At 39.2% G+C, this 25,112-nt stretch overlaps 1 protein-coding gene across 1 annotated transcript; it reads left to right on the plus strand.

Annotated features, from left to right (window-relative positions):
• The first annotated feature begins 680 nt into the window (after positions 1-680).
• On the plus strand, positions 681-24,824 carry evplb (envoplakin b). Its single transcript, XM_036566050.1, has 22 exons — positions 681-809; positions 7,157-7,256; positions 7,350-7,504; positions 8,770-8,893; positions 10,912-11,028; positions 11,207-11,245; positions 11,384-11,545; positions 11,879-11,986; positions 12,238-12,333; positions 13,868-13,978; positions 14,191-14,334; positions 15,230-15,384; positions 15,512-15,609; positions 16,118-16,293; positions 16,435-16,613; positions 16,889-17,027; positions 17,579-17,772; positions 18,083-18,233; positions 19,976-20,059; positions 20,158-20,262; positions 20,342-20,434; positions 21,023-24,824. The coding sequence occupies exons 1-22, from the start codon at positions 769-771 to the stop codon at positions 24,509-24,511; spliced, it is 6,060 nt and encodes a 2,019-aa protein (XP_036421943.1). The 5' UTR covers positions 681-768; the 3' UTR covers positions 24,512-24,824.
• Positions 24,825-25,112: the final 288 nt, after the last annotated feature.

Here is a 25,112-nt window from a genome sequence, read left to right on the forward strand (position 1 = left end):
CACAGAGTGCAGTGAAGATTTACTTTGTATCACAGTGACTGAAGGGTTATTGTACGGTATAGTAGTAAACACCTACTACTGTAGCCCATCTGTTGCTGTGCAATTTATCAGCCAGTTTATTGGTCAGTTTCTGACCACAGGACCCCTTTGACCAGATATAATTTGAGTGGTGGACCATTATCAGGTCGGTAGCGACCCTTACATGGTAGCGACATGTTAGTGTGTGTGGTTTTGGTATAAGTGTACTGCCATGTTGCTGTTTTTACACACCTCAGCGTCACTGCTAGGTTGAGTGGTCCACCACCAAGTCAAGAGTGGCTCTGTGGTCAGAAACTGACCGTTGATGAAGACCTAGAGGCTACAATCCCTGGACAAAAGCAAAGTGGAGCTACAAGGAGTTGCATATTTATACAGTCAATATAAAACAAAATGATGACATATATGTATAGTAAATGTATATATCATAGTTAACATTCTCTGTTTATGTAAAGTGAATAGAAAGATTAGATTCTATCAGCTCGGCGAGAGATGGGTTTCAGTGGCAGAGATCGAGAAGGGGGGAGCAGAGAGACGGAGAGATAGCTAGAAGAATGAAACAGGTATTCCCAGTCCCATCCACCTCTGCTGAATGAGAGGTGGCACACCTGTTTCAGTGGGCGGGGCCAAGACAGGTTAAAGAGCCTTACCTAGAGAGGAGAGACCAACTCCAGAGAGAAGGAGAGAGACGGAGCCTGGGATTGCACACAGACCTGCATCCAGACACTCAGCATGTTAAAGAAAAAGGAGAGCAGTCCGGTGAAGATCAGCCCGTGAGTGCAACTCTCTCTCTATGTGTGTGTGTGTGTGTGTGTGTGTGTGTGTGTGTGTGTGTGTGTGTGTGTGTGTGCGTGTGTGTGTGTGCGTGTGTGTGTGTATGTTTGATGTGTTTGAGAGGTCTGAATAACCTTCTGCTTATGGTTTATAACATGTAGAGTGAACTGTTTTGAAACCTCTAGTCTTAGAGTGGTTAATCTAAAGCAGGGGTGCCCAACTTTTTGTCTTAGGGGGACAAAGTGCATTGTTTATGGTGGGCTGATAGCCAAAAAGACAAAACAATCTACACATATAAATGTATTTAGTAATATTACACTATATTTTATTACTATAATACTTCAAAATAATTTCAAATCAAGACTGAAATCATAATAAGGATAATAAGAATTTAGTAAGTTGTATATAGGATCAAAAAATGTTTGGGTGACCCAGTGTCATTGGGTGATGGGGTAGGGTTAAGGTAACTTTCTGGTGGGCTCAATTTAGCATCCTCACAGGCCAGGTTTGGGCAGAACTGATCTAAAGTCTTAAAATTCAGTATCTATTATGAATTATTTAGTAACTGCTAAAGATTTTTAAATAACTACTATGGATTATTCAGTATCTACTATAAAACTAATATTATGTTATTATGTAGTAAGTCATGTAGTTATTGAAAGGTGGACTCACAAACAGTTTTACTCTACTGAGATCTCAGCTTGGATCTGTCCATGTAATTGAAAGTTTAAGAAATAGCCATGGACTTGTTTTTAGCATGGAAATTAGCAGTGAATAAACCTGTGGTTATAAAACTTATATTTAAGTTAAGTAGTTATTAAAGGGTGCTGCCCACAAAGGGGGCCTTGGAATATTGTACTGAAAAGCAGATCTCAGCTTGGATCAGTCCATGCAACTAAATTTATTAGCATAGAAATGAGCAGTTTCTAGTTTAGAGAATAAACCTACAAGAATCTCTGACTAAAAATGAGCACTTCTGCCTTCTGCTGTGCTTCTGTCTCTGTGCTTCTGCCTCTGTGCTTCTGTGCTGACTATACATCAGACATCAGGAAAGCTTGAGAATCTCAAGCTCTAGCTTTGAGTTTACCAATCAGGAAACTGCATGTGAACTCAGTCCTCCTCTGCTGTCATTGTTGTTGATAGCCTTTGCCGGTGCAGTACATGTTTAGCCCTTCCTCAGTGGCACTTTAAACCTTAACCCAAAAGCTATAAATGATTATAGAACTGAAGAATGTGTTGCGTCACCCACGTGTATGCTGTTTGAAGGGGTAGGCCTGTGAGTGGTTTTATTTATCTTTATGGCAGGCCTCACCTGTTCTGGCGTCCCAATAATCGCTGTTAAAAACAGCAGTGACTCACAGGGCAGTGATACAATGAATGGGGTTAATGTATGCATTCATGATAAACTCTTTATGAGCAGAAAGATTCCCTTCAGCTGGGTAGATCAAATCGAATGGGCGCAGGGAGGATGTACAATGCAAATAAAAAGTTTGAGGGCACTTTGGCTTTGTTTGAAATTTTCCAAATTACTCTTACATTTCAATTAATATGAAAAAACTGCATGCAAATATTTTATTTGCCATAAAACATTTACTTGGTAACCCTTAGTGCATATTTAGCTTCATGTTCATTAAAGTGTCTTCCTTGGCATGAAGAGTAGATTTTGCCTAATTAATGATTTGACAGTTTACTTTTTCAAATTAGTGTTAAAAATTTATATTGAAACTTTTAGGTAGTTTAAACACCTGAGTGGTTTGAGTGCTGATGACTGCTGACATCACAAAGGGATGAAATGTTCACATTTGATGTAGTTTTCCTCCACATAAGTCAGCTTAGTCTTTAATAAATGACTGAAAAACTAAAATAGAAAACATGTTCATTTGTAATTAAAAGCATTTTGACAGGCAGAAAGAATGGCAGCTGCAGTATTTCAGTGAAAGTGTAAAGGGATGACAAATGTTGATTAAAAAAGCACACTGGCTTATCATGCAAATGGCCTCTGGCTTGAGGCACAGCCTGTTTTCCTTTCAGGGTGTGACAGCAACACACATCAATCCAGCTTAGTGCGTACTGTTCAGCAAGCAGGCCACATGGACTAGCCACACTGTCAGCAGGACAATGCAGTCTGTGTGTCTGAGTGTCTTTGTGTCTTGGTCAACAGCAGCACTGGGGAAACTGCCTGCAGTGGATGTGCGAAGTTGTTTTCTGGTTCGACCTGTGTTAATTTAGTAGGTTGACTGTCCATGTGATGGCATGTGGGCCTGATGTTGAAAAAAGCATGTCTTTTATTTATTTGGACAGTGTTTTGTGCAGCTTTTTGAATGTTATGTCTCAATATATTTGCCTTGCCATGCCATGACACTGAGATTTTGACTGGGGATTAATGTCTTGCGTTTAGGAAATTTTACATTTACAGTGACAGTTGTATGCAACAGTTTGGGTGCCCCTAGTCAAATTACATGTTTTTAAAACATCCTCTACAGAGAGCACACTTCTGCACATTTAATGCACAATTCCTACGTATTTGCTAAAAAAATTAATATGACTGCACTTTTTTTTTTTGTTTCATTATTTCCCAATAAATAGAAATTGTGTGCTAAAATTTCCAAAAAAATGTAATATTTAAGTTTGTTTTGCTGTAGAGGATGTGTTAACTTATTTTCACTTATAAAATCAACAAAACATGTAATTTCAATCCTTTATTTAAACTCTGAGAACATTGAGGGAGACCCTCATTTACAATGCAGCTGAGCCAATATAGAGATCAGGGATTGAGAAGCTGGATAGTAAAAGATTGACAGGGGTTGTTCAAACATCTGCATTCAAGTATACATTTGTGCATTAGACAGATGTTCAGAGTGACTTACAATTGAATCAGTTTACAGAGGTAGATGAATGTAGTATTAAGAGTCTTGCCCAAGGACTCTTGTATGTATAGCATGGTATGCTTGTCTGGGGGGGCTAGTTTTTCCAGTACCAACAGGTTACTGGACCAGCAAAATAGCGCATTCCTTGAGAGTTGATCATATGAACTTATTAGCGAATATTACTGCATGGAACATTGCATTGGTAAACAAACTCACCAGAATATGCATGTGCTTTAAAAAATACAACAAGGCTTGTAGGGCCTAGTTTAAAAATAACATTTATTAAAAGGCACATAATACAGCCAGTAATTGGTCAAGGAATGTGTCGTGGTCCTATCATCTCAGACATCTCAGTTTGTATGTGTTTGAGCTAAGTGTGCAGACCATTTAGTGGCAGTTCTTGTCAACGCTGCGAACAGGTGAAGGAGATAATCACTGATCCCCGTGTGTGTGGGTGTGTCTTTCGGTGTGTGCATTGTTGTCATATTTTTCAGTATGTGTGGCATGCTGGTTTTTGGGTGTGTCACACATGAAAGGCAAAGAAGCCAAACAGGAACTCCCTGCAGTGCTAGCTTAAAACTCATACACACTCACGCATGGCACTCACTTATTCACACTCTCACTTATTTACTTTTACCTGTTTGATTCTTCTCTCTTTTACATCCTTGTTCCCACACACTCACATAACACACACATCTTCTCTTGAAGTCTTTCCAACTGACAGGCAGATTTTTGTAACACTTTGCTGCAGGGCAGCATTCATAGAGTTATATGACACCTACAAAATCTTTTAATAAGGCTTATTCAAACAAGTGCCAGTTGCTGTTACACTTACTGGGATGAAGTGACATCAAAATTTACAAGAGCAGTCTTTACAGCCACTCAGGCTTCTTGGAATAAGTTGTAATAAAGAGATTATGTAGGTGTCATGTAGCCTTATGAATGCTGCCCTTCAAAAACGTGTTATATTTCAACCCTCTGTTTGGCATCAGTTTGCCAAAGAATGTAACATTTTTGGTATTTCTACAAAGCCAGGCACTCTTTCCGTTCAGTTCTTCTACACTCATAGTATTGTTGTCCTTCTCTATTGACCAAATGGGGCTTATAAGCTTGTTAACTGTTAGGTGGCCTATTTGAGTTGTATACACACATAAGTACATCAGTGGATTTTAAATTGAAGGTGGGAAAAGTCAGGTATAAAACTGTTCTGACCAATTCTCACCACTATTCAAGCTAATCACAAAGGGCTTAATGACCTGACAAAATCCATGCATTAAAATATATATAAATCAAGAAGTACATAAAACTGTTTATAGCGATACTTCATGAGAATAACCCATATATTTGTTTACAGACATCTACAAACAGGCTACAAATTAATTGTTAGTGAAATTAGAGATGGCGTATTGGTATTGAGATGGCAAAAAATGGTATCTTGTCAAGCAATATTATCTTAATTATAGTCAATAAATCTAATATTTATATACCTTATATACCTTAATTTAAGATTATTTACCTTATTACTAGACATTTTGTACTTGTTTTAAGTAATTTAATTTGTAAAATGATCTCACTATATTGGCAGATAATTTTGCTTGTGTTTGGAAATGTGCTTGAAACCAGCAAAATTATCTGCCAGTATAGTGAGATCATTTTACTTGATAAAATTTCCTAAAACAAGTAAAAAAAAAAAAAGTCTAGAAATAAGCTAGATAATCTTATAAGTCCACAACCATCTCAAAATATGAAATATTAGATATATTGAGCAGATTTAAGACCATTTCACTTGACAAGATACTATTTTTTGCAGTGTATTAGTATCAGGCTAATATCCCATAACAAATCTAGCCTGAAATAACACCCTATTACTACTGTGGGGTTTGTGAGAACTTTTGGCATGATAGCCTACTTTTAGATGCTCAACTTTACTGAAGTGCTTCAATTAAAAATAGCTCATTTTTTAATTTTGAAGCAGAAATTTTGGATCAGTATCAGCCGATTTCAGTATCGGACTCAGTATCAGAAAAGAAACAGTGGTATTGTCTCCTGTTTAAGTGAAATACAAATTAGGTTAGATTCAATTTTACACTTAGAGTTACACCTAAATATTAAACATTTGAAAAATGACACATATATATATGGATATAATTTCTACATGAATAAAATACATTTCAAAGCACAATTTTGTCTTTCAGTTTAATTACTTTTGTCAATAATCACATTCATATATTTATTTTATGCAAATTATATACACAATTAGAACCGAGTATATTTAGTATATTACTCTTTTCATTGTACAAATATGGAAATGGCTAGGATTTCCTCAAACTGACTGGGGACACACTGATGGGAGCAGGGACTCCACCAGCTCATTCTGCTGAAGACTAAGGCTGCTCAGATGATTAACCTTTTACCTGTCAGGCTGATAATGAAATTTCCACTGCTTTCAACAGCGCATTGTAGCGAATGGAAATAATTCCTTAAACCTCTGTAAACAGTAGTCATGCCTGAGAGCGCTGCTTTTCTTAGGGCTGACAGGTGTCACAGTGTAATCTTGCAAAGCTGCAGAGAAAATCCTTCGAAGAACCAGAAGGAACTGCTCCACATTCCGGGCGACACACCCAGCCCCTGGGTCACCCTGAGGGTGGAGCAGCGGGGAGGAAAGGAGGGATTGTGTAAGATCTGGCTGGACAGATCAAAAGGGTGATGAGACACTATAGGGCAGAGTTGTGTTTACAGCTGTCAGTCGAGGAGTGACGTGCCATACAGGGTTATTAGACAGCAGGGGGCCTATTGTGTGTGTGAAGATTGTGTGTGGTGTGTGTGTGAATGATTGAATGTGTTTGGGATTACTTGGGTCATGAGATGAAGAAAATGCAACCAACTTCAAAGACTGAACTTTGAAGGTGTGAAAAAATATCCCTGCAGATATTTTGTCTCCTGAAAATAATGTAAGCTGTAATAAAAGTTTAGTTGTTGTGGTGTAATTTTCTGTTAAATATATGTTTATGCATCTTTTTTTGACACTGAAATAAAATTTAATGGCAGTTAACTAAAAATTAAATGTAAAGATAAATGAAGGATTGTCTTTTTTACACATTACTGTGCAAAACTTACACATTAGTTTAGTAGTATAGTTTCATAATAGTTATTGGCTAATGATCGTAAGGATAATAACTGAATAAGAAGCCTGCAGTTTAAGGGGTTAAACTCAGAAATAGTAAAGTAAAAGATGTACTTAAATCTATTTCATGTGGAATGTTGTATGTATGTTTGTAGTGCAAGTGTGTGTGTGACAATAATGTAATGGTGTGGTCAGTGCCTTATATTTTGTGGCCAACATATGAGTTGGTAAGGAATGCTGATGCAATGTCTGTGTGTGTATGTATGTCATGTGATTGTTATCTTTGTGGTGAGCTGGTATGTTTATATGAGTAATGGGTTTATGTGTGTGTGTGTGTGTGTGCGCGTGTGTGCAGGGTGCAGGTGACTGAACTGTCAACGCTGGTCACACGCGTGCAGAAGAATGCAGACCAAGTGGAGAAGAACATACTGCGTGCTGAAGATCTGCTGGATGAGGTATCACCCACATACATACACACTCGCTCTCAATGTGCCAATGCACTTAAGATAGATTTATTCATCTTCTCTTCTCTTCTCTTCTCTTCTCAGGACTCCAAGGATGGTAGGCAGGGTTTGTCCCTGACTCGACGGATTGAGACAGCAGATAATCTGTCTGAGGCGGAGACTCTGCTGAAGGATCTTTTTCTGGATATGGACAAAATCAAGAAGCTTCAGCATCCACAAGCTGGGGAGATCGAACTGGAGTGAGTGCAGATCGGTCACCCACACACACACACCCACACACACACACACACACACACACACACGCACACACACTAACGCTGCATTCCAATTCCAGAAAGAGACACATTCAGAGAGGCATGTTTCCTTATAACATGAAGAGAAGTCCTCATCAACCACACAGGATATTTCAGAAGTCCAGAGAGGCTATGCGTTACTACAGAAAATTGCATTCCAGAAAATTGCTACAATTTTCTGGAATGTTATCTTGAGATCCTGACTTCATGTCTGGTGATCTCAAGATAACAAAGGTTTTTTCTGAATATCACAATTTATTGTTCCCAAGAGTATCAAGGTTATCTTAAGGAAAAAACATTTGTTATCTTGAGATCACAAGACAAATAAGTCATGATTTTAAGATAACAGTCTAGAAAATTATAACGACCTCATGGCCTCTCTGGACTTCCATGTATATATATATATATATATATATATATATATATATATATATATATATATATATATATATATTGGATTGTACACTTTAACCCTACACAGATAATCTACAGAAGTTAAAAACTCTGGTGAAATCTGAGAAAACTCTGTTAATTCTCAACAGTGTTAGGCTGAGCTTTAGGACCAGGTTGAAGGTTAGGATTAAGTGTTGGGTTGAGGTTAAGTTTAGGGTCAGCATTAGGGCCAGGTTTAGGATTAGGGGAAAATTAATGTAAATTTAGTAGATATTTATTTGCATGTAAATTAAATCTAATTTAAGTATTTATGCAGTCGATATAGCACAGTAGGTAACACTGCTGCCCTCTAGGTGCCAGACTAGGGTTCTATTTTCCCATCTGGGCAAACACACCACACTGTACCAATAAGAGTCCTTGGACAAGACTCCCTACTTCTGTGACATGATTAAAATTTTAAGTCACTCTACATAACAGCATCTGCCACATCCCTCAATGTAAATGCAAATCTATAAAGCATTTAAAGAACTATCCAAACAAAACATGACCAAACGGTTAGCTAAGTGCATCTTGGTTTCTATTAAGTTTAGTTAAGTTAGCTACCTAACACACAAACCGCTAGGGTGACAGTCTCTCCAGACTCCATTTTTGTAATTGTTTGAGGCCATTCAAGTTTCAAACTTACCAGTCCATTCACTTCTTATAAATAAATGGAAAAACAAATAGGATCATGCTCACACCCACACTCACCTACTCCATCATTCTAAAATAGCCCTTAACCCTAAATACCTGTCTTTGTGCCTATGTCTCTATCTCAGTGTGAGTAACCTGCATGATCGCTGGTCCAAAGACTGTGCTAAGTATCGGGACCTCTATAAGCAGAGTCTGGGGCTGGATCTCTCATCCAAAATAGACTGGGCCCGAGTCTTCACTGACAAACTGGTGAGAAATACCTCTCTTTCTTTCTTTTTTTTTTTTTTTACCTGAAAATATATAATATTCGAGCATCTTAATAACTCACTGGTCAACTTCCATAGTTAGTAGGGCCAGGGCAGACAAGAAAGACCAGTACAAGGCCGAGAGGTGGGTAGAGCAGCCTAAATCAAGCAAGCAAGCAAAGTTTATTTATATAGCGCTTTTTACAACAGGTTTTGTCACAAAGCAGCTTTACCAGGAAATCAGCATTACAGAGAGAAATCCGGGTCCAAGCCCCCATGAGCAAGCCAGAGGTGACAGTGGCTGTGTTTACATGCAAAGATTTTTGCCAATCCGATTGAATACAATCCGATTACAGATTCAGACTGAGGTGTTTATAAGCACACTCTATTCAACGATTTGATGGAAAATCTTCGTTTACATGCTCACTACAAGTAATCCGATGCAAAATGACGCGCATACGTGGAGTAGCGTTTCGAGTAAACGTTACCATGACAACGAACATCACGTGAGGTCCAGTCCGCGTGATATGAGTTTCCAGTTGGCGCGCTTGTGTTTTAATTGCTTTAAAATGATGTCAGACGTGCTTCACATGTGCTTATAAAGGAAGCGGCGAGAGGAAGACGTCGTGTTCTGAGACTCATAAGCTGGTCGTCCGTCCCACCGCCGTCTTTTAAAGCTCAGAGCATAAACTTCGTCTCCCCTGCAGACCCGTTTCTGCTCCGCCATGCTGAACGGTATAAACTTTCGCCATGACGCGACGCACATGCGCAGAACATACTTACACGTTCCGATTGGAATGTAATCGGATTCAGGCGTTTACATGGCTATTATTCTTCTGTTTAACGGATTATTTAGAAGTTTACCCACCTCGTTCAATCGGATAGAAATTGTATTCCGAATGGCCTCAGTCGGACTAGTCTATTCCGATTGAGGTGTTTACATGGACGTGTTCTATTCCGATTGAGCTATTAGTCGGATTATTAACGGATTATCAGGCTGCATGTAAACGTGGCTAGTGGCAGGGAAAAACTCCCTAAGAGACAGGAAGAAACCTTGAGAGGAACCAAGACTCAGAAGGGGAACCCATCCTCCTCTGGTCGACACCTGATAGTAAACATTGTTAGTATAAAGTATTATAGTACAGAAACAGGGAAAACAGGTGGGGCAAATGATTAATTTGATTAGTTTAGTTCATGTAGCAGCAGCGGCAGCAGCAGCAGCATCAGTGGGGTCAGGTTGTGAGGGTGAGGTTTCCAGTGGCACCCGATCAATATAACTTGAGTAAAAGTACAAATGTATCAGGTCAATATGCTACTTAAGTACTAAGTAATTTATAGAACTGCAGTGGAACTTCTTTGAAAATCCAGCATCTATTAGCGCAGAAAATAAAGTGTGTATGGCTCTATTTTCCTCTTTTTTGATTATTTTGGTCTAAAATAAAATGCTAAAGCTCCAACGTCAGATGTGATCAATCACAAAGCAGGATAGATGTTGTCAACAACAAAACAGAATGAAATTAAACACAAAAAGGAACTGGTAACTAAATATGACCAGCTAAAATGTAACAAGTAGAGTAAAAAGTAGATTCCTTTACTCACTAATATACTTGAGTAGAAGTAAAAGTATTACAATTTGAAAATAACTCAGAGTACAAATCCATCAATATTTGACTTAAGTACATGTACTTGAATAAATGGAACTAGTTACCTCCCACCTCTGACAAGACCCATTTCCAGCTCTAAGATAAAAAAATGCATACTGCACCTTTAATCCTATAACAATGTTACCGTACCTCTTGCACTCGCTCCATTTTTAATGTACTGTGTATGTATTTTTATGTGTACTGTAAACTGATTATTTGTTATTGGTATCACTTTTTCTATTGAGAAATCAATATAGTGTTGTTTTTTGCCAGATTGGTAGCTGTTTAATTGTTACCTGTTTAGCTTATGTGTTGATCTCAGTGAGGTATAGGAGAGATAACAGTACTGACCGCTATCTGCCTGCTGTGTGTGATCTAGAGGCTGATTCGGGGGGAGGAATATGGACCGAGCCTGTCTGACGTGGAGAAGCAGATTGCTGCCCACAACATCCTGCACAAAGAAATTGAAGCTTACCAATCTAAGATAGACTCAACGGTAAACACAAACACACTCTCTCAGTTCACTTATTCTATCAGTTCTCTTTGCCCAAAATAGACATCACATTAGCCAATAAATTTATTTTTTAAGCTTCTCCCTGCATTTTATCTAACAGTGTAATTACCACGAGAGTTGTCATTACAATAACTGTAATTTCTCCTTTGTGTTCAAACAGGAATCACTTTCTGTGAGAAAACAGTACACAAACCTTCTGGTGAGCTGTTCTGTTTTTTTTATTTGATTGTAGAAATCAAGACGTCTAAATCTAAGATGCAACGTGGCCTTTGCTGTGTATGCATTTGTTTACATTCATTTCTCCTTTGCCCTTACTTTCTCACTCTCTCTCTTGCAGGAGGAGTCTTTGAGCCGTAAGCGTTATCTCTCCTCTCTGTATGACTACCTCCAGCGCTGCAACAAGGAGCTGCACTACCTGTCTGATCAGCATGAGCGCATCTGCAAGAGGGACTGGAGTGACCGCATCTTAGATGCCACTGGAGTTCGCACGGAGTACGAGGTCAGGAGTGACAGTATAATTGTGGCTATTCTTGATGTTGGAGGGCCAGAGCGCTGCTTAGTTTAGTGTTTTAACTGCTTTAACACCTCTGATTCAATATATCACTGATTCAACTGAGGGCAACTGGCTGCCTTCAGTTTATATTACATAAGTATTTATTACATAATTAATTACATAGTTAGATGATTTATTTATGTTTACATTTTCTGTTTCAAGAGGCTTGAGTTTGCACTTCCAACTGTTATCCATTTGTTTCAATATCAAATGACATAAAGAAGACATAATTATTACTAAATATTGTAAATAAAGGTGGGTGATGAACTTGTTTGACAGAGGTTCAAGAATAATGGCCTGCTGAACCATGAGACTGAGATACACAGACTGCAGGATGAGGCAGATGGTCTGACTGCCACAAAGCATCCAGGCTCCTCTGCAATTATGGTAACACAAATGCCATTTGCCCATTTTTCAACTATTCATCCATTAATTTATTCACTCATTCAACTCCAAATCAGTCAATAGCTAGAGTCAGTATCTTGAATTAATTGCTCAACATCTCACTAACTCTCACTGTCTTGCTCTTAGATTTGTTTAAATTATTTTTTCTTAATTCAAACAAACAAACAAAAAACAACAAACAAACAAACAAATAATTCCCTCTAAGACTTTATTTATGCCTCTGTATGTTTCAGGACCATAATGCTGTGGTGCAAAAGGAATGGCAGCACTTCCTCAGCCTCTGCATCTGCCAGGAGGCCCACCTGAACAATGTGGAAGACTACAAAAAGGTAAGAGAATTATGGATGAAGCAGTTATCCTGACACCTCTATAATCTCCTATGATATGTACAAAACTATTTAATAATATTATAATATTTAATATAATTTAATATATAACTATTTATATTATAATGTAATTTTAACATTAGTGACCATAGACAGGTTCAGAGACATTTGCCAGTTAGCTTAGCAGCATTGCCAATCAACAATTATTGCTGTTGATTGCATACATTAATAATCAGAATATCCTACTTTGCAAAGGGGATTAACTTAAGTAAATGATACATTAAATTCATTTTTAATGGCAACATATTGCTGTCCACAAACACAATCTGTCTCCCAGCATTAACCAGCCCCATATATATAGCAGTATGAAAAATGGCCCTTTTGGCAGCTGTGGAGAAGAACCTGGAAGTGCCTGGTGACAAACTTCACCCATACCCTAAAGCAGGGACTCCCACCCTTTTACAACTCAGGCCCACACCAACAACTACAAAAGCTTCCGTGGCTCAAAAGAAGATTTAACTGATCCGATTTTTCAAGGTAGACAGTACTGATTTAACATTGTGTTGGAATATGGGCCATTTCCAACAAGTGCAAGTTTTGTCTTAATTTTGTAGAGACATAAACACATTTTTTTTTCATATTGCTAAGCCCAAATAAGTTCACACTTTAAAAAACTTTTAAAAATTGAGGTAAATCCGTTGCCATAAAAAATGAAGTTAAGCACTGGTGAGCAAACCAGCAAGTTTAAGTTCAACGTACTTAAGATACTTAACATTGCATGTTAAAATAACTAACATTTTTGTGTGTTAGATTAACTTAAACATGTTTCTGCAACTCATAAGCTCTTATTACTTTTAGAGTTAGTAAAACCTAGTATCTCAAATTGATTATATATTTTATAGCTATTTGCGGCACTATTTCTAATATGGTAATATTGACCATGTTGCCAAACACTGATGGGTTAAGCCTTAGCATAAGTGGAATCACCTGCCAGCACAGACCTACAGTCTGCAGGAGGGAGAATCATAACTCACCCTTCTGGCCAACAACACGAGGTCAGGCGGCTGAGTCAAACATATCAGAAAGGTAAACACCTAAGGGAAGATAGCCTAGGTGAAATCAAAACATGTAGATGGTGAGTAAAACAAGGGGATGCATCCAATATGCAAACAGATGGAGCAAGGAGCCAATGGGAAAGAAGGGTTTTACCCAACAAGATGTGTTAGCAAAATAAACGTCACTCTATTTCGCTGAAACAACATAGCTTATTTAGTTTCACTCAGTTATACACATTTGTTGAGTAACATTAATGAGAGATAAACGATTAAAAGCAGCAGGTTTTGATATGGAAGTTCCAGTTTTGCCAGTGGCAACAGACTAAACTCAATTGCAAGTTGATTCAACTCAACAATGCAAATACTTGAGTAATATGTGAGATATATTCAGTTTTACATACAACAGACATAGTTTATTTGACTTAAAGCAAAATGTGGACTTCAGTTGTTTATTATTGTTTATTCTTTGTGTTGCATTGTAGTACCAGCTGGACGCTGAGACGATCTCAGAGTCTCTGAGGAGAATCAACAGCACCATGGAGCCGTCCCTGCTGGCCAAGATGAGCAACCCACAGATCCTGATGCAGCTAGAGGTCTGTATGATCTCCTTCACTGCTGTCTGCTCTCTTAAGCCGAATGCTGTGCTAAATTGTAAGCTTATGGTGGTACTGCAGGGGTACAGCTCAGACTCAGTAGTTGAGGGCAACAGCACTGTACTCTTTAGTCATTTCCCTCTTCTAACATAGGATTATACATAATGCTGCTATTACAGATCTTGCATATGTGTGTATGTGCATTCGTGTAGGGAGAAGAAAGAGCAGTCCAGAGAAACGAGCGCAGATTGGCAGATCTGAGAGAATTCTGCAGCGGCATTGCCCCACTGCCACTGCGCCGGACAACATCCACGAGATGCCCTGTTGTGGCCCTGTGTGACTGGAGCACTGACAAGGTACACAAACACCTACTACTATATCCCTGAGAGAGAACAGAAGTCACACACTATACTGCTGTACTACATCTGCAGTCTTAGTGATTCTAGTGCCCTCTACCTCTAGTACAATCTAACAACTCTGTCTGTTGAGTCATGAGGAGGGAATTGCAGGCAGGTTGTATACAAAGCATTTTGAATCAGCACTCATTTTGCCACAGTGGGTAGCACTGTTGCCTCGCAGCAAGAAGGGCCTGGGTTTGATTCCCCAGCTGGGCAACCAGGATCCTTTCTGTGTGGAGTTTGCATGTTCTCCCCATGTCTGCATGGGTTTCCTCCCACAGTCCAAGACATACAATCAGGAGATGCTAAATATATCTGTCTGGATGCCTTGGTGACCTGTCCAGGGTGTTTTCTGCCTTCTGTCCAAAGACTGCTGGGATAAGCTCCAGCACTCCCTCAACCCAGGTGGATGGGTGGCCTAGATAATATGTGTGTGTAGATTATCTAAAGCATTTCTGAAATGGTCATTTCATGTGTGTGTAGGCTATCTATAATGTTTGAAATGGTTATTTTGACCATACAAGCACAGGAGCTATGAATACAATATAATATTAATAATATTTTGCCCATTATTCCACTATGAGATTAATATACAATTGAACTACAGAACACATTTTGGAAAAACACTCATAATAACATATTTCCTTTACTGTCAGTTAGTAATTTGAATCATTGGAGTTGTGTCATATATTAATGAATATGCATCATGGCATGTTATACTGTACAACCTGTAATGTCCAGCACCTCCAATTCACTGTTAATTACATTTTAAGCACAAATAGCAGGGGGCAATCTTACCACTTTCCGTGCCTACTCCAAGTGTGGTCTGAAAATCTGCGGTTTCTATTTCCAGGCATCAGTAAAACGAGGAGAGAAGTACAATCTGGTGTCCAGTCCTATAGAGGAGAACTGGAAGGTACAGAACAGCCTCGGAGACACCAAAGTTATCCCTGGAGTCTGTTTCCTCATTCCTCCACCTGACTCAGATGCCATAGAACGAGTGGAAAGGTGAGTGACACACTTACAACGTAACTCTTATTATAATAATTATTATATTGAAACTAATTGTTAAACTTTAACTGAGTTACATGTTAAAGTGCATGTATGTGTTTGTATCTGTGTGTGTTAAATACAGTCTGGAACAAGATCTAGCTAGTCTGAAGAGGAGGAGAACCTCTCTCAAGGCTTCCATTAAGGCCCCCACTGAAGAGGTGGTGCATGTCACTAGGACAGGTATGTTTCATTCCTTGTCTATGTTCTATTTCTCAAATATCACGAGTAGAATAAATTAAGCTAAATCTGCACACCAGATGCGTCCAGTAAATGACACATAGCGTCCAAAAATTCCAACAGTTACCGCCCAGCTACGACGTTCAACGCTACTCATTGTCTTTGAGTGTTGTTCATTATCTTATTATTACTGCATTTTATTAACCCCTTAAAGTCCCAGGCCTATTACATACTAATGTTTATTATTCAGTTACTACAGTGACTTCAATGCAAACTGGTTGAGCTATTCTTAAGTTATAGAAGTGTGTAATAAAACTTGTCTGTCGGCCTGTTGGCGGGCTGTGGCCTTTTAAGGGGTTATCTATCTATCTATCTATCTATCTATCTATCTATCTATTGTGAGTAGCTTCTCACCTGGAATAGGCCAGATATGTAAAAAACAGTTGTGTGGAAGTTTTAATTCCACACCATTTACTGACATTTACCTACCTATTCCGTTCCTTGCCTGCAGTGATTGTGAACAGTGCTCCTGAGGACTCCTCCAAGGCAGAGAACCTTGCTAGCCGTCTGGACAGGCTCATTGCTGACTTGCTGAAGTTGGAGAAGCAAGTCCTCGGCAGACTAAGAGCTCCTCTGGATGTGACTGACCACACCGGAGACCTTGCCAGTAGAATCCGAGATCATGAGGTAAGACCCATCCCTTCATCAGACATTCAGTAGAGGAGATGCAGTGGTGGAGGAAGTCCAGTTGTCACAGTTATGTCCAGTTAAGTTCAGTTGCTGTTATGGTTGTTGCCTGGCTTGATGTATTACTTCACTGTCTTCCAGAGGGCTGTCACGACCCTTAGCAGTCTGGCGGCAGAGAAAGCATCCATTCAAAGAGAAGTGGAGCCTCTCCTGTCCCGGAAACCCCTGGGGCCCATTACTTCTTCCTTCCCTGAGAAACTGAGCACTGCTTCCAACAAGATTGAGGACCTCACTGCCCTCACTGACCTCTATGGCAAAAAGTACATTAGTTTCAGTGTTTCGTATTTGGTTATATAAGTGACAAAATCAACACCTGAATTATTAATGAGTAGACACAAAAGTGTAAATTATGTCTACTTAAGAGTGCAGCAATTATGAAATAGTCTGAGTGGAGCCAAACTAAGATCTAGTGAAAGAAACTTTACAAAGATTCTAAATGCACTGATGCAATTTATAGTTACAGGATAAGACTACTTTTCCTACATATTTCATATTGGATTAACTCTTAAATGTTTTTTTTTTTTTTCTTCCAAAGGGCAAATGCTGTTATGCCTTTGGAGAACCAAATTAAGAAGGTAGACAGGATTCTGACAGGGTTTGAGGACAAATTGGCCAGAGACACAGTGATCCTCGATAAGGCTAGTGCCATCCAGAACCATACTCAAGACCTCCAGGTAGGGGACGAGGCCAATTCAGATACATTTATATATCGCTGTTGTCGGAAGAAAACCTCATATCTCCAAAATGGTAACTTTACAGGAGAAGGAAAAAACATACTTTATTTTTAATGTAAGTCAATGGAACCAGACTTTTTTCCAAGTAATTTTGGGCTGTTTGTTTTGGTCCATGCTTCATGAAATTTACACACAATATAAAGAGGAACAGGTATTTTGTCAAAAACTGAAAAATGGAGATACGAGGTTTTCTTCCGACAGCAGTAATACACTGATATATGCTTCACCTTTATTAACTGGGAAAATCAACAGAGAACTAGTTATTTTTCTATTGAAAATCTTACCTCCAGGATCAGCACAGCAATGTAAACAGACAAAACACATAAGAAATCAAATGGATTAAAAAATTAAATCAATCAAATATCAAAGATGGAAACATAAAATATCAAAAGTATTTGTTAAAGCGGTCTGTCAATGAAATTAGTTTTAATTTCCACTAAGCAGAGATAGAAATGATAGGTTCAGTTTACAATTTTTAAATTATCATTTAGGACATTCAGACGGACGTTGCAGCCAAAAAGGATGACATCCAAAAACTGAACCAGGACCTGGAGCTTACAGAGCAGCTGTGTGGCCATTTGCAAAAGAGTTTCCAGGAGTACTGTCCTGACATTAATCGTCAGGAGACTGAGGTCAGACGCCTCAGAAACCGTTACGCTAACGTCAACAACCAGCTACAGCAGAGGTGAGAGTCCGGTGCTCTTTTTGAGCTGGTGTGGCTGCAAGTTTTTCATTCCAATCAAGCAGAAACACACCTTATTCCACTTGTTTAAACAGTTGGTCCATTTTCAAATAACTGATTAGTTATAGGAGTTGTGCTTCTGCTTGGTTGGAATTAAAACATGCAGCCACACTGGTCCTTTATGAATAAGATCCCTGATTTAGACTGAACATAAGATGTCAATTCAGACAAATGCTTCTCATTTTTCTAATTCCTTACTTTTGCCAATATATCATGAAGTGCAATCAAGCCATCTCATGACGTGTCATTACAGGTTAGCCCTGATGCAAGAAGCAGCCAATAAGTACCAGAGTTTTCAGAGTACTGCTCAGTCTCTCAACAACTTTCTAAACAACGTACCCAACAACAAGATATATACTACGGACAGTGAGACTGAAATCGCTACCAAGCTGAACTCGCAGAGGGTCTGTTTGATGCCACCTACCCATAAAACAAAATTTACAAATCATTGTGGATAGTATACAGAAATATGTTCAATATGTTACTTCAGAATTAAAATTCAAACTATTGTTTTGAGATGCCTTTTATTTTTTTATAAAATCATGCATAATTTAACACAAATGTGTCTGTTAAAATTAAAGAAATTCTAACACAGAGAATATTTTTACAGTGTTTATGGGTTACTGAATAGTGAAGAACTTTTTGAATGTAAAATATAAACTCAGAGGACAAAAAAATAGTCACCTACCTCCACAAGCACGAAGCTGGTTGTGAAGGACCTGTGTTGACTTTTCATTCACAAGCCATTAAACACACTGGCAGTCCCTGTCTGTCAGTTTCATCTTTCAGCCACAATTCTTAGGAGAATTTCCTGTAAACTGGGATTTTTGCCACTGCTGGTATGACTGAATGCTTCAATACACCTGCAAATTCAGCTACTTCCTTCACACTATAGCTTTGGGTACACCCAAATGCATCACTCCTTTTTGCCAATCATTAACATCTGCTTTGTGACTCATTTTCCACACATCGAACGAGACATTCGCTGCACTGTACCACCTTATCTCAATCTATGAATCCCGTAGGTATTTATAGCCTGATCATCGTTGTGCAAGGATATCTGTAGGAGCCTGAAGTTACTACCACCTTAAACATGCAAAGTGACTAATTTTTTGTCCAGGGATTACTAAATGGGTCATTCTACAGAAACATCCACTTTTTTTATCTATCCATAGGAGTCACTGGTGTTACTGATCGTCATTGGTGTTACACATAAGAAAGGTAACACCAGAGACAGTAGCACCAGTGACATTTTTAATGAAAAACAAAATGGCTGCTACAGAGCATCAAACCATATGTTGTCAGTCATGGAATATGTAATTTAATCCATTTGTATTAAATTTTTTTCACAATGACCTAAGAATAAAGTAGGTTATACCAGCGACTTCAACTAAAGGCTTCATACGTAATCATGAGCTAAATGAGAAAATCTCTGATATCTGAAAAGACACAGTGGACTTACCATGTGCTTTCTTCATAGATCTTCAGAAAATAGGTAAAAGGAAGTCAAGTGATGTCATCAGTGTGATTTTTTAAAAAAAAAAAGAGATTTTGTGTTACGCAGTAACACCAGTGACATGACTCCTGGGGACCACGACTTTCATTATATATTTTATAATATTTATTTGACATTTGTTTTCTTTATGTCATTTAAATAATATATTTCATAGTCATGTATAGATTATTGCAGTTAAAATTGCAGAAAAACATGTTTTTACCTCAAAATATGGCCTCACCCTTTACACATGACTATGAGGACGAGTACTTCTGTGGTGCTTGGAATTCTATATAATTGATTTAAAAACCTATATTGCTAAACTGATGGCTCAAGAAGGTGTAATAGTTAAAGTGACTTATTGCTTTATGTGAAAATATAAACAAATTGTAACCCTAGCATGTTTTTCAAGTGTAATATATCTGTGAACGCTAGTGACACAAAAATGTATGTTTCCATAGAATGACTCAAAAAACAGATTATATATTATTGGGGTTCAATTCCCTGCTCGGCTGACTCACCTCACCTTACCACTAAGAGTCATTGGGCAAGACTCCTAACCACACATGTGCTACATCTCTGTAGCATACTTAAAATTGTAAGTTGCTCTGGAAGTAAATAATGAAGAAGTCATAATTTTTCTGATTGCAGCGTACAATTGAAGAGCTCAAGAGGAAGTCAGATGATGTGGACCGAATTGTGAACCTTTCTCGTGAACTGCAGGACATCCTTAAAGTAAGACTTTTCTTTCTTTTATGACCGCTTAGGTATATCTGGGGAGATACGTCTTTACTGGGTCTTCAAAAGGAATTTCCTTCTGTCTGTGTTACTAGGAATATGAAGTCATCTCTTATAAGTACCGCAGCATTACGGGTGGTGCTGAGACCGATATACAAAAACGTTACTACCTTACTCTTGCCAATGCTGTACAGACCAAGGTATGTTACAAAATGATTGTTTATTTCTAACTGATACTGCTTTATGTCAGGATGACAGAGTGTTTTTTGGTTCTTCTAGGAAAGAGATGTTGTCAAACGGTACAACGAGGTGCTGGCAGAGAATGTTCAGCTTCTTGACCAAATGAGATATGCCAAGAACGTCACTAATAAGGTGAGGTGAGGTATAGACTTGTGGACAGAAGCAGGATAACCAGGCCTGGGGCCAGACTTGACAGTGTTGCCTAGCATAGATATATGTCAGGATATTTTGCATGGTTCTGTGACAATCAAATTGGGTAATCTTAGGAATATAAAAGAAATTATACAGTCAACACTTCTGCATTTGTTCATTTCTTGGGTGAATTAGGCTTAAAATTTGTTTGGTTGATTGTTTAGATTTAGGCTGGGCTTAAATAACATTTAAAATTTAAAGTTAAACTGATAGTTAGTAAATAGTCAGCTTAACAATAATTAGATGTCAATTATGATAAGTATGTAGTCAACTGTGCATTAATTAACCCCTTGAATGGCCAGGGACCAACAAGTGAGCCCCAGGTTTTATTACACACTTCTATAACCTAAGAAAAGCTCAACTAGTTTGCACTGTCCCTGTAGTTACTGAATAATAAGCCTTAGTAAGTAATAAGACTGGCATTTAAGGGGGTTAAACATCTACCAGGGAGTATTCAAATAAATTGCTATCAAAAACAGTATACTCACCAACAATACTCCTCTTCTGTTGTGCTGTCCCATTGAACAGAATGAAGAGATTGTAAGCCGAGTAGTAGTGCACCAGCAATTACAGCTACAGAGCCAGCAGAGGGAGTTTGAGGAAGTGGAAATCCTGAAGAAGGAGCTGGCTGAAGAAATCTCTCGGCGTATTCATGCTGAGACCGAACTAGACACTTTCAGGAAGAGGATGTTGTCACTCAAAAGCCGAAGAGGCGTGGAAAGAGTGGAAGAGAAAGAGATTTTGCAGTACTACCGTGATCCCAAACTGGAGGCTGATCTTGAAATACTAAAGCAAAAGATAAATGAAGAGGTCTACAAACGCTCTGGAACCCATACAGAGATTGAAAGCGTCAATCAGAAGATTGTTCATTTGGAACATGAGGTGACCAACATCCAGCCAAAGCTTGTGACCAAGGTTTTTACTGAGTATGAAAGAGATCCCCAACTAGATAAGGAAGCTGCTAGGATCCGAGAAGAGATCCGGAGGATAAGGGAAGAAATCAAAGTGCGGGAGACTGAAGTAGTGCAAATGACGACTGAGATCACTTTCTTGGAGCGAAAGAAGCCAACGATTAAGGAAAGAGTGGTGAAGAAGGAGGTTGTTAAACTGGAGAAAGATCCTGAAATGCTGAAAGCTATCATTCTGTTCAAGGACGAAATCTCAAGTGAGGGCCTCAGATGTAAGACCCTGAATGATGAAATCTTCAGAATAAGGAGCCAGATCAATACACTGGAGAGAATTATTCCCACTGTGCAACCCAAGATTGTCATAAAGGAGCTAAAGAGGGTGGAGCAAGACCCAGAGCTCCTAAAAGAATCTAAGATTCTTCGAACAAGCCTGGAGGAAGTGATGCAAGAAAGCAGTATCTTGATAAAGGAGCTTAGTAGCCTTCAGCTCCATTATACTCATGTAGAGACACTGAAGCCCAAGATTGAAGTCAAGGAGATTGTAAATGAAATCTACAGGGTTGACCCTGAAACTGAGATAGAACTGAGGCGCCTGAGGAAAGAACTTCAAGAATTGGGAAGAAGACGTGTTGAAATTGAGAATGAGATAAACATACTCATGGTAGACATTAAGACTCTGCGTTCTCAGAAACCCAAAGTGGAGGTGAAGGAAACGACTCATGAAATTGTTAAAGAAGAAAGGAGTCCAGAAATGGTTCGGGAAATAGCAAGGCTGACCGAACAGCTGACCCGCATTCGTGCCACTTATTCCTCTATAGTGGATCAACTGAGCATTCTACGCAAAGAGAGAGATGAGTGGAAGGTTGAGAGATCAAGGATAGAAACAAAAATTGTCACTAAGGAAGTGGTAAGATATGAAAATGATCCTTTGCTGGAGAAAGAGGCTGAAAGACTGAGGAAAGAAGTACATGAAGAAGTTCAGCGCCGTCGTATTGTAGAAGAAAATGTCTTTGATCTACACCAGAAGTATATCATACTGGAGAGACAGAAACCTGAGGAGAAGATTGTGTACCAAGAAGTTGTACATCTCCAGAAGGACCCGAAACAGATTCTTGAGCATGAGAGGCTAACTAAGAAACTCAGTGAGGAATCCAAGTCACGTTGGGTGGTGGAGGTAGATGTGCAGAAGCTGAGGGCTCTTGTTTTGGAGAAGGAAAAGAGTCTGGCACAGATGGATGATAGGCAGAAGAAGATTACTGTCGAGACAGAGCTTAGGCGAATCAGGTCTCGGATCCATGAGCTTGAGACTTGCCCTCCACCTATTGAAGAGAAGATAATAATTAAGGAGGTTGTGAAAGTAGAGAGAGATCCCAATTTGGACAAACTAATGAATGGCCTTCGCATAGAGTTAGAGAATGAGAGCAACAAGATTACCACCCTTCAAAGGGACACCCGAAACCTCAAGGTCCAGGTAGATATCCTGACAAAGGAGAAATCTGTGGAGAGAACGGTGTATAAGGAGGTGATCCGGGTTGAGAAGGATCAAGCCGTGGAGGCTGAAAGAGAACGGCTAAGAGACCAAGTAGCACAAATCAAGAGTGCCAGGCGAAACCACGAAGATGAAGTCCAACGCCTCCAAACAAAACTGAGCCGTATTCAGACGACAGTGCTGACTGTCTCGAAAGAAGAGACCACCCTTACCCTTACTAGGGATGCACTGCTGAAAGAGAGGAATGAACTCCTCCGAGAGTTGAAGAGACTGGAAACTGAAAGGCATGAAATCTCTATAACATTCCAGCATGAGTCCAAACTACTGAGTGAAAGGACCCAAATGTACAAACAGAGAATCATCAAGCTGGAGTCTGAGATACAGAGTCTGGAGAAGGACATCCTGGCAGAGAAAGAAAGAATACACCAAAGAGAGGCCACCATTATTGAGTTGCAAAACGCCTTGAAAAAGGAGGATCATTCAGAGAAACAGACCAGAGAAACCACCAAATCCACCAGAATCACTATTCTGGATCCAGAGACTGGGAAAGATATGTCACCTTACGATGCCTATGTGGAAGGTCTTATTGATCGGGCCCAATATTTACACCTACAGACGCTTGAATGCAGCTGGGAAGAAATCACAAATACTGGGCCTGATGGTGAGACCACTGTTCTACAAGACCGCAAGAGTGGGAAGAAGTACTCCATCCAAGAGGCGCTGAAGGATGGACGATTGACCCGGTATGATGTGCAGCAGTACAGGGAGGGCAAAATTGCCATCTCAGAGTTTGCACTGATGGTTGCAGGAGAAAAGAAGACAACCTCTTACACCAGTTCAACCATAATTCCATCCTCACCAGTAAAATCCACATCAACATCTATGCTGAACAGCTACAACTCTTCAACACTGACTCAACGGCCTTTCCACTCAAGCAATGGATACTTAAACACAACCACCGTGTTTACCACTGGAGACGAGACGTTTCCAATCTCTGGTGTTCTGGACACAACAACAAACAGCCGCATGTCTGTGCGAAGTGCCATGACTCGTAAACTGATCGATCTAGAGACGGCCCTGAAGCTTCTAGAAGCTCAAGCAGCCACAGGAGGAATTGTGGACATCAACAAGAAAGAACGCTACTCAGTTCACAAGGCAGCAGAACGTGGCTTGATTGACCCAGGCCAAATGCAAAAGCTCCTTAATGCCCAAAAGGCCTTCACAGGTGTTGAGGACCCTGTAACCAAAGGGCGTCTGTCAGTAGGGGAGGCAGCTCAAAAAGGCTGGATAACAACTGAGAATGCTAGACGCTATATGGAAGCACAGATTCTCACAGGTGGCCTTGTAGATCCGAACAAGGCCGGGAGAATTAGCCTACAGAATGCCATCAGCCTGAAGTTGCTTGACAAATCTGTAGGAAGTGAGCTTGAAGACGATTTAAGACACCTGAAGGATTTGGTTGACCCCATCACAAAGAAGAAGGTCACATACAAGGAAGCCATGGCACTGTGCAAGAAAGATTCTACTACGGGAGTCCTGCTGCTCCCAGTGGCATCTACTGATTCAGTTGATTCTCCCTCATACTCCAGCTTCCAGTACTCTTCCTCCTTAAATCACTAGGGAAAGCAATATTTGTCTTCAGAAAAAGAGTAAATTAGAGGAGAATTATACAGTGTGTGGTACAGTATATATGTTTAAAAGTGTTTTTGGGTTACTTCTTTTATTCCTCTCTGTTTAGTGATGGTACTGGTGTTGACATTATGCATATTTGGAAAAATGGATACCCTTTTATGTATATCATTATGTATAATGGTGTTTACCTGCATTTCTCCATTTTGTGTTGTTTTTTCCCATTCTTTCAAATACTATGCCACTGTATTATGTCTAAATTCATAAAAGTTTGCAATAAAAGCTGGTGCATCTATTCCTCATATAGCTGTGTCCATTAATGTCTCATACTTTATTACTTTCAATTTGATGTGCATTACTCTTAAAAAGAAAGGTGATAAAAAGAGTTCTTTGTGCAATGCTATGAGAGAACCATTTTTGTTTTTTTTTAATTAACCTTTCAATAGATGGTTCTTGATAGAACCATTTTTGGGAAGTTAGATGTGTGTGTGAAAAACCTTTTTAAAGTTTAAAGAACCACTACATAAAAATGTTCTAGAAAGAACCCCAAAATTGCTAGAGAACCTTTACGTTACGTAAAGGTTCTTTAAAC

The sequence above is a fragment of the Colossoma macropomum genome, unplaced genomic scaffold (assembly GCF_904425465.1).
Source record: "Colossoma macropomum unplaced genomic scaffold, Colossoma_macropomum, whole genome shotgun sequence".
Lineage (NCBI taxonomy): Eukaryota > Metazoa > Chordata > Actinopteri > Characiformes > Serrasalmidae > Colossoma > Colossoma macropomum.

Bases quoted from the DNA above. Each gene is read 5' to 3' on its own strand.
- evplb (XM_036566050.1), top strand. From the start codon at position 769: ATGTTAAAGAAAAAGGAGAGCAGTCCGGTGAAGATCAGCCC. The intron at 8,894-10,911 runs GTGAGAAATACC...TGTGTGATCTAG, and splicing joins GAGTCTTCACTGACAAACTG to AGGCTGATTCGGGGGGAGGA. The intron at 11,029-11,206 runs GTAAACACAAAC...GTGTTCAAACAG, and splicing joins AATCTAAGATAGACTCAACG to GAATCACTTTCTGTGAGAAA.